Source organism: Colobus angolensis, unplaced genomic scaffold (genome assembly GCF_000951035.1).
Source record: "Colobus angolensis palliatus isolate OR3802 unplaced genomic scaffold, Cang.pa_1.0 Scaffold185, whole genome shotgun sequence".
NCBI classification, from domain to species: Eukaryota; Metazoa; Chordata; class Mammalia; order Primates; family Cercopithecidae; genus Colobus; species Colobus angolensis.
The window spans coordinates 1,043,303-1,055,048 of record NW_012114988.1 but is presented as its reverse complement, the minus strand read 5'-3'; the positions used below and the strand labels follow the sequence as shown (position 1 = coordinate 1,055,048).

Genomic DNA, 11,746 nt, shown 5'->3' with positions numbered 1-11,746 from the left:
CCGGGCCGAGCCGGGTCGGGCCCGGGCCATGCTGCTCACCGTGTACTGTGTGCGGAGGGACCTCTCCGAGGTGACCTTTTCCCTCCAGGTCGACGCCGACTTCGAGCTGCACAACTTCCGCGCGCTGTGCGAGCTCGAGTCTGGCATCCCCGCAGCCGAGAGCCAGGTACGCCGGGCAGCGAGCGGGGCCTGCCCCGGAGCTAAGCCCTCCCCGCCTCGGGGCCGCACTCCCTTTGCTACTGGTGAAGAATTGGGGGCTGGGGTGAGCAGGGATAGCCATTCTCAGGTCACCCCCGCATCCAGGAAGGAGCTGGGGAGCTGGCATCGGTAGCTGCCCTCACACACCCCGAGCGTGGGGTGGGGTACGAGGAGAGGGAGCGGAGAACCTGACCGCAGACGCACCCACTGCAGCGTGAGGGGCGCGTGGACTGTCGAGCAGCGCTAACCCTCCTCACCTTTGGCTCTTTGGCCCTTTTTCTGATCCTGAGTGTAGGATATCGTTGTGGACCTCAGAAGCAGCCCTGGGTTTGCTAGGATTCATAGGTCCTGCAAACCAGAAATACCAGTTTGGATCACTGTGGTAGATAGATGTTCCTCTGCTTCTCTGTCTCTCTCTCTCTTTTTTTTTTTTTTGGAGAGGGTTTCTGCTTAAATATACGCAGTTTAAATGCACAGATTTACACTTCCGGTGAAAGGAAAAGTTTAAGATTTGCACTACCTCGTTTTGGGGTCTTTGGAAGTGCTCTTTACCCACCACATGCGTTTCTGGTTAAATTCTTTTGAAAAACAGTACCTGTTGGTTCAACTCAAGCTGTTTGTTTCTTTCGGTTCTACCCTGGTAGTAAGCCAGAGGGCCCTTTTTCTTTCAGGCCACAGTTCAGAGTTTGGGTCAGTTCAAAGCTCAATGCTTTAAAAGGATATTTGCTTGGAAACGGCCTAATATCTGCTGTTTGGTGGTTTCATTTCCCTACTCAGCTTGCTGGAAAGAAGTTCAACCTCTCATATTTTAACTAAGAAAAGTAATTCTCAAAATGCTTTGGGGCTGCCCCTAGTCTTTATCAAACAGAATCGGTGACAATAACCCTGTAAACTTTACACTAAAACACTTAGATCATGACTTAATAAATTTAGCCTGGAGGACGTAGTCTAAACATTAAGTAAAGTACAGAAGTCTCCCAAGGCTCCATCATGTAAATCATGATTTTCTACTGCAGTTATGAAATAGTTTACAAAACGATTGCCCAACTACAGCTTGTTCTGCTGTCTTATGGTAAACACATGTGTCAATATTTTGTTCAGAAGTATGATTCCTTTACACAATGTGAACTTTAGAACCTTGGCATAAAGCTGTTCAGAAAGAATTTCAAAAGTTAATCCACAAAAGCTCAGGAACCAGTTCCTGTCAGTGAATGCCTCATGTGGAGAACTGGGAAAGGACTGCTTAAATAGAGAAAATCAACTCTTCAGTTTTTTTTTTCCCCTTCTTTTTCATTTTTGTTGAGACAGAGTGTCGCTCTGTCGTCCATGCTGAAGTGCAGTGGTGCGGTCTTAGCTCCCTGCAACCTCTGCCTCCCCAGTTCAAGCGATTCTCCTGCCTCAGCCTCCTGAGTAGCTGGGATTGCAGGTGCGCGCCACCACGCCCGGCTAATTTGTGTATTTTTTTTTTAGTAGAGACGGGGTTTCACCATGTTGGCCAAGCTGATCTCCAACTCCTGACCTCAAGTGATCCGCCCGCCTCGGCCTCTCAAAATTGTGGAATTATAGGCGTGAGCCATGGCGTCCGGACAACTCTTCAATTTTTGATAGTGGCTTTTTCAGTTGTTTTTTTCCTCGAGCTGTTATATTACCCTCGTTGTAATCACTGGCTGGTAGGGAAAATAAGAAATTAAAATGTAAATTGGTTTTGTTGTTAGGGCTTGAGAAAAGACAGAGGTTGAGGTTGTTTGCATTGCTGCACATTTTGTGATGGCTGAACCAAGAAATTTAAATCAATTAAAGGGATATCTGACACCCCCTTTAATTGACTTAAATTTCTTGTTAAAGCCATCACAAAAGATGATTTATTGTGTGGTCAGCCAGGCATTGCCCTCTGCCAGTCGAGAAAGTTAGGAATACCTTAGTAATTGAACATAGGCTAACTCCAAATTATTTCTTGTTCATTACGTCAATGTTTCGGCATTTACTTCCTTCCCAAGCCAAATTAGCATATAGAAACTTGGGCTCCAACTGGTGTTAAGCCTGTGTTAGATAGCCATAAACAGCTCCTGTTTTTCCAGTCTGTTCTGTTGGCTCCATTGTAACCTGACAACACAGTATCTATTTTAAGGTGTCTGGTGGTCGGTTGTCTTTCACTTGCTTGCCCATCAGGCAGGAACAGGATCCACCCTAGACACTTGAGTCATTTCCTTTCATCAGATCGTAAAAGTAAACATCATTATAGTTTTTACCCACAAATATACCATGTTTACTGACTTGAGTGCCCCCCCATGACCTCCCAGGGTTCTCTCATATTACTCATCTTCCCTTCCTTTCCTTGACTGTTTAACTCCTCCTCTTGTTTACTTTCTCCATTCCCATTCCTTCACCTCTCATTTCTGACTCAATTTCTTCAAGGAAATACATATATTTCTATGTTCCTGGCTATTTTTTCCTGCCACTATGTGTCCGGACCACTGGTGTCCAAACTTTCATTCATGTATCCCTATCAGTAAAATGTTTCAGATTATGCTCCTGTTATGTATATATTATATACATGAACTGATACATTTTATGCATTATATATGACCATGTATAATATACACATAACATGTGCATTATATGCATATATAATATATACAAAAAGTAACATTGTACACAAACAAAATGGCATTTAAGGAAGGACGAACTAAAATAAATGGAAATGAAAATTCTAATATTTTCAGTTTCTTCCTCCACCCTTAAAGAATTGTCTTACATGGCTGCCCTGCATTGATGATCACTAGTTTAGAATTCAGTCTTTCACCTGAATGTCAATTGTGCATAAGCATACAGTTGGAAAAGGTGCTAATTTTTAACAGCTCTAGTCTGATTATAGTAGTTATACTTCAGTGGTAACAAATTTAGAACAGAAGCCGTCTCTACTTGTACGTGTGATTAAAGCTGGGCATGTTCCGTCTCTTAATAGAAGTGTGGGCTGGGAAGCCAGTCGTGGCTCTGTTTGATGCTTTGATGCAGACTTGCCTGGGTGAACTTCAAACAGTTGTCAGAACTTAGCTTCACTTTAAATTAATGTCCTCATATTTTTGAAGCATCCTGATAATTTACCTCTGTAGGTGGCACATGGAAAAAGTAGGCACAATGTATAAGGACCCTCAAATGAAAGGCAAATAATAGCAGTAATTGTATGATCTTGGAAATGCACACAGCATGTTTTGTGGTTTGTAAACCACTGTTTTATCTTCTGTGTGTTTGTTTTTTTGTTTTGAGACAGTCTCGCTCTGTCACCTAGGCAGTAGTGCGATCACGGGTCACTGTAGCCTTAACCTCCTGGGCTCAAGTGATCCTGCCACCTCAGCCTCCCAAGTAGCTGGGACTACAGGTGTGTTCCACCACATCTGACTAAATTTTCTTTAGAGATGGGGTTTCACTATGTTGGCCAGGCTGGTCTCAAACTCCTGATCTCAGATGATCCACCTGCCTTGGCCCCCCAAAGTGCTGGGATTACAGGCGTGAGCCCCCGCACCTGGCCCCAAATTGATCATTTTAAAGGCTACATAATATACCATCATATAGATGTATTGTAATTTATTTAACAATCCCCCTTTTGTTAAGCATAATGGGGAAAATTGGAAGCAGTTACAAGTAACATGGCATGAACATCCGTATGCTTAAGGCTGTAGCCTCCGTTTTTGTTATTTTCTCAGGATAAATTCTTAGATATGCAGTTGCCAGATCAAAGGCATAACGTCTTTGAAAGGTTTTTAGTAACTGTTGCCGAATTGCCTTCCAGAGAGGGTTATACAAGTCAAATTGGCTATTACATGGGGTAGAATATGTAGATCACTTGGTAGATAGTGGGCATTTGATTGATGGCAATACTATTATGAAGCCATTCAGATGTAATTCCAAGTGTTTTGTAGCCGGTTTGTGGTCCTTATTTTATCTTTATTCTTTATTTTTTAGAGATGGGATCTCGCTCTCACTTGGGCTGGAATGCAGTGTTGCAATCACAACTCACTGTATCCTCAACATGTTGGGATCAAGGGGTCCTCCCAAGAAGCTGAGACTTTTTTTCTTTTTTTTTGAGACGAGGTCTTGCCAGTGCTGGGCTTGAACTCCTAACCTCAAGCAGTCCTCCCGCCTCGGCCTCCCAAAGTGTTGGGATTACAGGTGTGAGCCACTGCACCTGGCCTACCAGTTTATGTTCTTTAATGCTAGAAATTTATTGTTAAGCTTTTTGTTAATAGAAGGCTCTCATTCAGAGACCAGAAAACACCTGACCTCATGCTTAAAAGTTCTGGAGTTTTATTAATTAGTCTGTTGTTAAATGTTGATTAAGCTTATAATTCAGTCTCTGGGGTGCCTCCTCTGGAGTAAGTACCAGCAGTTGCGCCAGTTTTGCTGATTAAGACTCATAGCTGTATACATTTCTTGTTGTATGTTCTTATAACTGGCAAAACTTGAATTTTGGGCTTTGTAGCTGTTGAGTTGGGTAACATGCATGGTGGAAGGATCGAGAATGCTGCTGTGGAACGCCTTTTGTTTTGATTGGTAGAGATTTGAAGCCATGTCTAATAGATACTCATGTTCCTTTGGAAGATCACATGGATTTATTTTGGGACTTTTGCTGCAAAATAATTGTCTGTCTTGGACTCTTAAGCCTGTTTAAACAAAATGAAATCAGTTCTTTGTGGCAATTACAATTTTAGCTGAGCTTTAGTTGATCTCATTTATGTCCTTAGACTAAAATGGAGCACAGCTGCTGCTTCGTCAGTGTGAGGAACGCGTGCTCCTCTCCCAGGTTCTGCAGTCTAGTGTTTCCAGGAAATTGGCGCTGAAGCAACATTTCATATTTCATAGACATGCTCAATGTGGTGATTATCTAGATTTTACATTTTTATTTGTTAGATCATGCTGCCTTCCTTTAAAAAATGATATTGTCTGCTGAGGAAATACTGTGGCAACTAAGCAGTGATGGAATGAAGTATGGCATCTGTGAAGTGGGAGTCAGAGCGGGCAGTTGGTGGTGTTTCCTCATGTTCAGGGCATGGGGACGCGTTGAGCAGTGGACAGTATTTTAATCCTCCTGGTGGATAGAGTCTCTGTGGCAATGGATGGCTTAGTAGTGCTTGTTAAAGTCACCCACATAATTCACCAGGCCACTTCAGGGTTATGTTTGGGAAAGCTGTATATAATACTTGAGTATGGGCTTTGAAATCCAACAGTTGTTCCAATTGCAGTTTTCTTCTTCTTCTTTTTTTTTTTTTTTTAAGAGACAAGATCTTATTCTGTTTCGCAGGCTGGAGTGCCGTGGTACAATCATAGCTCACTGCAACCGTGAACTCCTGGGCTCAGGTGATCCTCCTGCTTCGGTCTCCCAAATAGTTGAGACTACAGGCATATGCTACCATGCCGGCTAATTATTATTATTGTTATTATTATTATTTTAGAGGTGGAGTCTTGCTGTGTTGCCCAGTCTGGCTTTGCATTCCTGGCCTCAAACGATCTTCCTACCTCATCCTCCCAAAGTGTTGGTATTACAGGCGTGAGCCACGGCACCCAGCCTGCATAGGATCATTCTGATTCTCCTGAGTTTGATTCCTCCTTGTAAATAAATAAATTTTCGCTTATAAATACACTTAATGACCAGGCGCATTGGCTCACTCCTATAATCCCAGCACTTTGGGGGACAGAGACGGGCGGATCACAAAGTCAGGAGATTGAAACCATCCTGGCTAACACGGTGAAACCCCGTCTCTACTAAAAATACAAAAAAAAAAAAAAATAGCAGGGCATGGTGGCAGGAGCCTGTAGTCCCAGCTACTCGGGAGGCTGAGGCAGGAGAATGGTGTGAACCCAGGAGGCGGAGCTTGCAGTGAGCCGAGATCCCGCCACTGCACTCCAGCTGGGGCGACAGAGCGAGACTCTGTCTCAATAAATAAATAAATAAATACAGTTAGAATGTGCCTCTGCTTCCAGGAGACTGTTCATGTATTTCTAAATATACTGATAGTCAGATTTCTGAAACTGGAAAATTAAAGAGTAAGTTGTTGACAGTGGCTTCACAGTGTTGATGCTATGCTCTAAGAGCCTGTCTACCTGCCATTTCTCTTGGCATACCTCTTGTTTCTTGTTGCACACCTCAACCTGTGATGCTTGTCACTTCTGGTTTATGTGTTTTTCCAAGCAGTCTCACAAGTTATAATATGACTCTCAGTTGTTTTGCAGAAAATCTGTGTTGATGCTGATGTACTTTTACTGTGAAATATGTGCTTAAATAAGGGTGTGTGAATGGGATGATGGGAGTGACAGTTGCAGTTTGTTGAAATGTGGTTCTTTTTGTTTGTTTTTGTTTTTTAAGAGACAGGGTCTTATTCTGTCCCCAGGCTGGAGTGCAGTGGTACAACCGCAGCTCACGACAGCCTGGACCTCCTGGGCTTAAGCAATCCTCCTGCCTCAGACTCCTAAGTAGCTGGGACTGCAGTCACATGCTACTATGGCTGGCCATTTAAAAAATTTTTTTAGATATGGATTCTCACTATGTTGCCCAGGCTGATTTCAAACTCCAGGGCTTAACCCAGCTTGTGGGAGTTATATCTTACCACTCAAGGTCATTGCCAAGGTATGATTTTTTCACACACACACACACACAAATCTGCAACCTCTGGCCTAAATGGGTTAAGCGATGCTCCCGCCTCAGCCTCCCCAAGTGGTAGGATTACAGGTGTGAGCCATCATAACAGATCTGACATGTTTTTTAACTCAGCGGATTGAGCATTAAGAACGTAATAGTATTTTTTTCAAGTCATGCATAAAACTTGTATAATTGGGCCTACAAATTTGCTCATATTCAGGATTCGATTTTGGTAGGAACTCATTTTCCTGTTCTGTTCCTCATGTCTATAAATTCTGAGAGCAGATATGACAGAATCACTTTTTTTCCAGTTTAAATGCTGTGTTTTCAGTTCTTATTTCAGGTAACCTTACTATGAAAGCTGTAAGGAAACATAGAATGATAATGTTAGCAGAGAGAACTGGAAAGGACAGCTGTAATGATGATCTAGCCCACCTGCTTGCTTGACACATGGGAAGGGTGAGGCCTGTGTCATGCCCCTTGCATGGAGTTACTGGCAGAGCCAGGGTAGAACTCAAGTTCCTCAGTTTGCATGTGGCCTGGTGAAAAGTGAATCATTAGGAGGAAAACCTTTCAAAGCCTGAGTTTATTCTGAATGCCTTTCTGGAGTATGTAATAATGCAGGGCAGATTTTATGTTTTTTCATGATAAAATTATAGGGTACTTTTGTTCTTTCTATCTATAGCACGTTATTTCATCTATTTGTGCTCTCAGGTTTTCTTCAGTATGATTACACATCATAAAATATTTTTATTAGTAGTACATTCCTAATTCTTTTTCTCCAGTTGTATTTAGTTGTTATTTTCTTAGTTTCACTTTATTTTCCAGTCTTGCCCCCTGCCCTGCCACCAAGACGGAGTCTTGCTTGCCCAGACTAGAGTGCAGTGGTGCGATCTCAGCCCTGCAACCTTTGCCTCCCGGGTTTAAGCAATTCTCCTGCCTCAGAGTAGCTGGGATTACAGGTACATGCCACCACACCCAGCTAGTTTTTGTATTTTTAGTAGAGACAGAGTTTCACCATGTTGGCCAGGCTGGTCTCGAATCCCTGACCTCGTGATCCACCTGCCTTGGCCTCCCAAAGTGCTGGGATTACAGACGTGAGCCACCGTGCCCAGCCCAGAGTGATAAAACTCTGGGAGTGGTAGAAGAGAAGGAAGAATGCAGTGCAGGAAGGATGATGTTTGGGAACCTTTTGCCAGTGTACAAGATTATTTCAAAGTGCACACTTTATTTAGTAGTACTGTAGTTAGTTAGCATACCCAGAATAAATCATTCCCTTTTCCTCCCTGCTAAAAATTAAATCTAAAATTATATCCATTTTCACAAATTCATTCTTTAGTTCATCAAATATTTGAGTATCAGTTATGTAATAGGCCCTGTTCTAAGCATTTATGATCTGGTGAATGAAACAAAGTCCTTGTCCTCAAGTAGTTTACATTTAATGGGGCAGAAGGAGAATAAATAAGTAAGTATATATTGTGTTAGTCGAGAGTATATTTTAAATAACATATTAGGGAAGAACTCTAAAGAGTAATGTTTGATCAGAGACGTAAAAGGAAAAAAAAGAGTTGAAAAAGAACATTCCTCAGGTAGAGAAAACAAGAGAAACAGCCCTGAAGGGGAAGTTGATCCCTGTTATTTGAGGAGCAGCAGTCATAGTGAAAGGTGAAGTCAGAAGGAGAGCCAGGGGCCAAATTGTTTAGTCCTGGTCAGTGACGGGAAGGACTGTGGGTTTTGTTCTGGATGTGGTGGGAATCCACTGGAGGGTTTGAACAGAGTGTGACATCTGATTCAGAGGAAAACTGGTCCTTCTGCTTTGTGCTCTGTTACTTCTCAGTGCATTATACTGTTGTGTATCTTTTCTTGTTGTAGATCGTCTATGCTGAAAGACCTCTCACAGACAACCACAGATCCTTGGCTTCTTATGGCTTGAAAGATGGGGACGTTGTGATTTTACGACAGAAGGAGAATGCAGACCCTCGACCTCCAGTGCAGTTCCCAAGTAAGACATCTGGTGGTTGAGCATCCCCCAGCACAACCATCAGCAGGTAGCAGAGCGTAGCGCCTCAGAGTTTTGGATTTGCTTTGGATTCAGACTGCAGAATACAAATCCTGACTCTGCCTTTTCCCTGCTGTGTAACCTTGAACAAGTATTTTAATGTCTCTAAATTGGTTTCCTCTTCTATAAGATAGGTGCCATAATTAACCCCAACTCCTAAAGCTGACGTGAGGCTAATGCATGTAAAATCTTCAGCACATAGCAAGCCCTCAATAAATATTAGCTTCTCTTATCAGTGATAATTATACAATAATCTTTATCCTTGGGAAGGACTTGAAAGAATGCCTAAGCCTATGATTTTGCTACTTTGTGTCTGTCCTTCAGTGGCCAAGCCTTTCTGGAGCATTTTATAGCCAGCCAGGCACTTGGAGCTGCATTTCGTGTGATCTCGTAACTTGATTGTGTGAGGATTTACATAATAATTTGCATAATAATTTATAATTATGAAGCCAGATTTTAAATGATGTCTTTAAAGTTACATAACTATTAAGTGAGGGCACAGGAATTAAAATTTGATGCTTTTTCCATTATGCTGAACTTGATAAACATTAAGCAGCTTGACCACCAAGTTGTGGTTGTTTCCTACCAACTGTGTTAATCACATACAAAGAAACGTTTATCTGTCTTTGATGCTCCTTTTATAATAGATGTTTATGGTCTGAAATCTGTGCATTGGGATTTAGTAGGTTCTGTGTCACTAAAATAATATGCAGAATTGTATGGATGTGAACGTGTGTGTGTACTGGATAGAGAGAGGGTCATACCTTTGTTCAGATACTTGAAGTGGCTCATGGATCCACAAAATGTTTTATAAGGTCTTAATGTGAAACAGCTTGGTGAAATGTGTGGTTTTTTTCCATTCCCTGCCATATTCAGATAGATTTTCTTAAATAGTGTTTAGCCCGTAGGTCACCAGTTTTAAAGTTTATGGTGACAGATGCTGGCAGAGTCTGGGTGATGACAGACTGACTGCAGCTTTAACCACAGTGTTTCCATTCAGCCTGAAACTGGAGCTTACTGAGACCATCAAGGACTGACTCCACCAGATCTGGAAGACATTAGTGCCTTGGGGCCACAGTTAAACTCTAAAGAAGTTAAACGTATTTAAACAACTGTGACAATCACAGTAAAAACCACATCTTCCTTTGGTTAATTTGATGAGATTGTTAATTCCGGAATTTACTTCTCCCCCCCACCCCGTATTGTTGCATGTGGACAAGAGAGCCAACGGGTTGGGGCGGGAGTGAATCTGGTCTATTAAGTAAACATGTTTTTGAGAAATACTCTGAAGTGAATGGACTCTCAAAATAATGTGTAACAGGGGTGGAGATAAAATGTCTTGACCTGCAAAAAGAGGACCCACCCATATATGTTTTTTCCTGGCTGGTATAGATTAGCTACCTCACAGAGATCATCCTGTTAACTTCACGTTTTCCTTGGTTGGGAGTTGAAGAAAGTGGCTAGTTGATCCCCTGCTAAAGGGTAGAAATGTTACATCATGAGTTTAAGCATTCTCTTTTTCTATCTGAGGTCCAAAAAGGCTTCAGGATAGTCCCAGACTTGAGACAAGTTAGTTTTTTTTTTGTTTTTTTAGTTTATATAAAATCCTTAATAGTGCAAGGATTGTGCTATAGTTCTGATCACTGTGGAATTGCTTAGTGTACTGTCATTTATAACGTTAAACACAATTATCTCTAAGAACAGTACTCATTGTTCAGACAAGTTTGACCATCAAATATATTTTTTGGAGTTGAAGGAATGTTCATTGACTCAGGCCTAGCCCCTCATTCTGGCTCTCCTTGTTTACTTTTCTTTTTCATTTTTCTTTTTTAAATAACAGTTTTATTGAGATACAATTCATGCATTTAATTTTTGTTTACTGTATTCATGAGCTGTGTAACCATCACCACAATCCATTTTAGCATATTTCCATTACCTTAAAAATAAATCCTATACCCGTTTATAGTCATCTCCCATTTCCCCCTAGGCTCTGCAGCCTAGACAACTACAGGTCTACTTTCTGTCTCTACGTATTTACCTATTTGGGACATTTCATATAAATGGGGTCATACAATGTGTGAGTCCTTTGTGTAAGAATTAAAATTCCCTTTTATCTTGCTTTCAGTTTAGTAAGGTCAGCTGAGCCTGGCATATAGAACCTGGGAGTTCTGGCTTCTAAACTATAGTAGCTTTTGGTGTAATCAGCACTGAGAACCTATGCAAGTCCCTTTTCTTCTTTTCTATAAAATGATGACACTGTTTAGCCCCACAGGGGCATGAGAAGAGTTAGCAGAGATGCACAGGTGAAAGTATAAATTCAGAGAACTATTAAGAACTTCCCTGAGCCAGTACGTTTAGCACTGACTTGCAGAATTTAGCATCTAATATTTATGCTGCTCACTTGATATATATAATATCCTTAGATCCGGCTGGGCAGGGTGGGTCACTCTTATAATCCCAGCGCTTTGGCAGGGGATGGATCACCTGAGGTCAGGAGTTCGAGACCAGCCTGGCCAACATGGTGAAATCCCATCTCTACTAAAAATACAAAAAATTAGGTGGGCTTAGTGGCAGATGCCTGTAATCCCAGTTACTCAGGAGGCTGAGGCAGAAGAATCACTTGAACCCAGGAGGCAGAGAGGTTGCAGTGAGGCAAGATTGCGCCATTGCACTCCAGCCTGAGCAACAAGGCAAGACTCTGTCTCAAAAAAAAACAAAACAAAACAAAAAAAAATTCTTTAATCCAAGCGCCAAGGCTGTTTGAACCATATGTCAGACCAGAGTAGGATTTTTCTCAAGAACAACCAGATTTATGCAATTATTTTTATTGAAACTAGCTTTAATTTTTTTTTTTT

The 11,746-nt window shown here is 41.8% G+C and overlaps 1 protein-coding gene across 1 annotated transcript in view; it reads left to right on the top strand.

Annotated features, from left to right (window-relative positions):
- Positions 1–6: 6 nt before the first annotated feature.
- The window catches only part of DDI2 (DNA-damage inducible 1 homolog 2 (S. cerevisiae)), a 39,221-nt gene continuing 27,481 nt past the window's right edge, over positions 7–11,746 (top strand). Inside the window, exons 1-2 of the mRNA XM_011939946.1 lie at positions 7–166; positions 8,705–8,834. Coding sequence (XP_011795336.1) covers positions 29–166; positions 8,705–8,834 — 268 coding nt within the window. The 5' untranslated portion in view covers positions 7–28. The remainder of the gene's footprint in view (positions 167–8,704; positions 8,835–11,746) is intronic.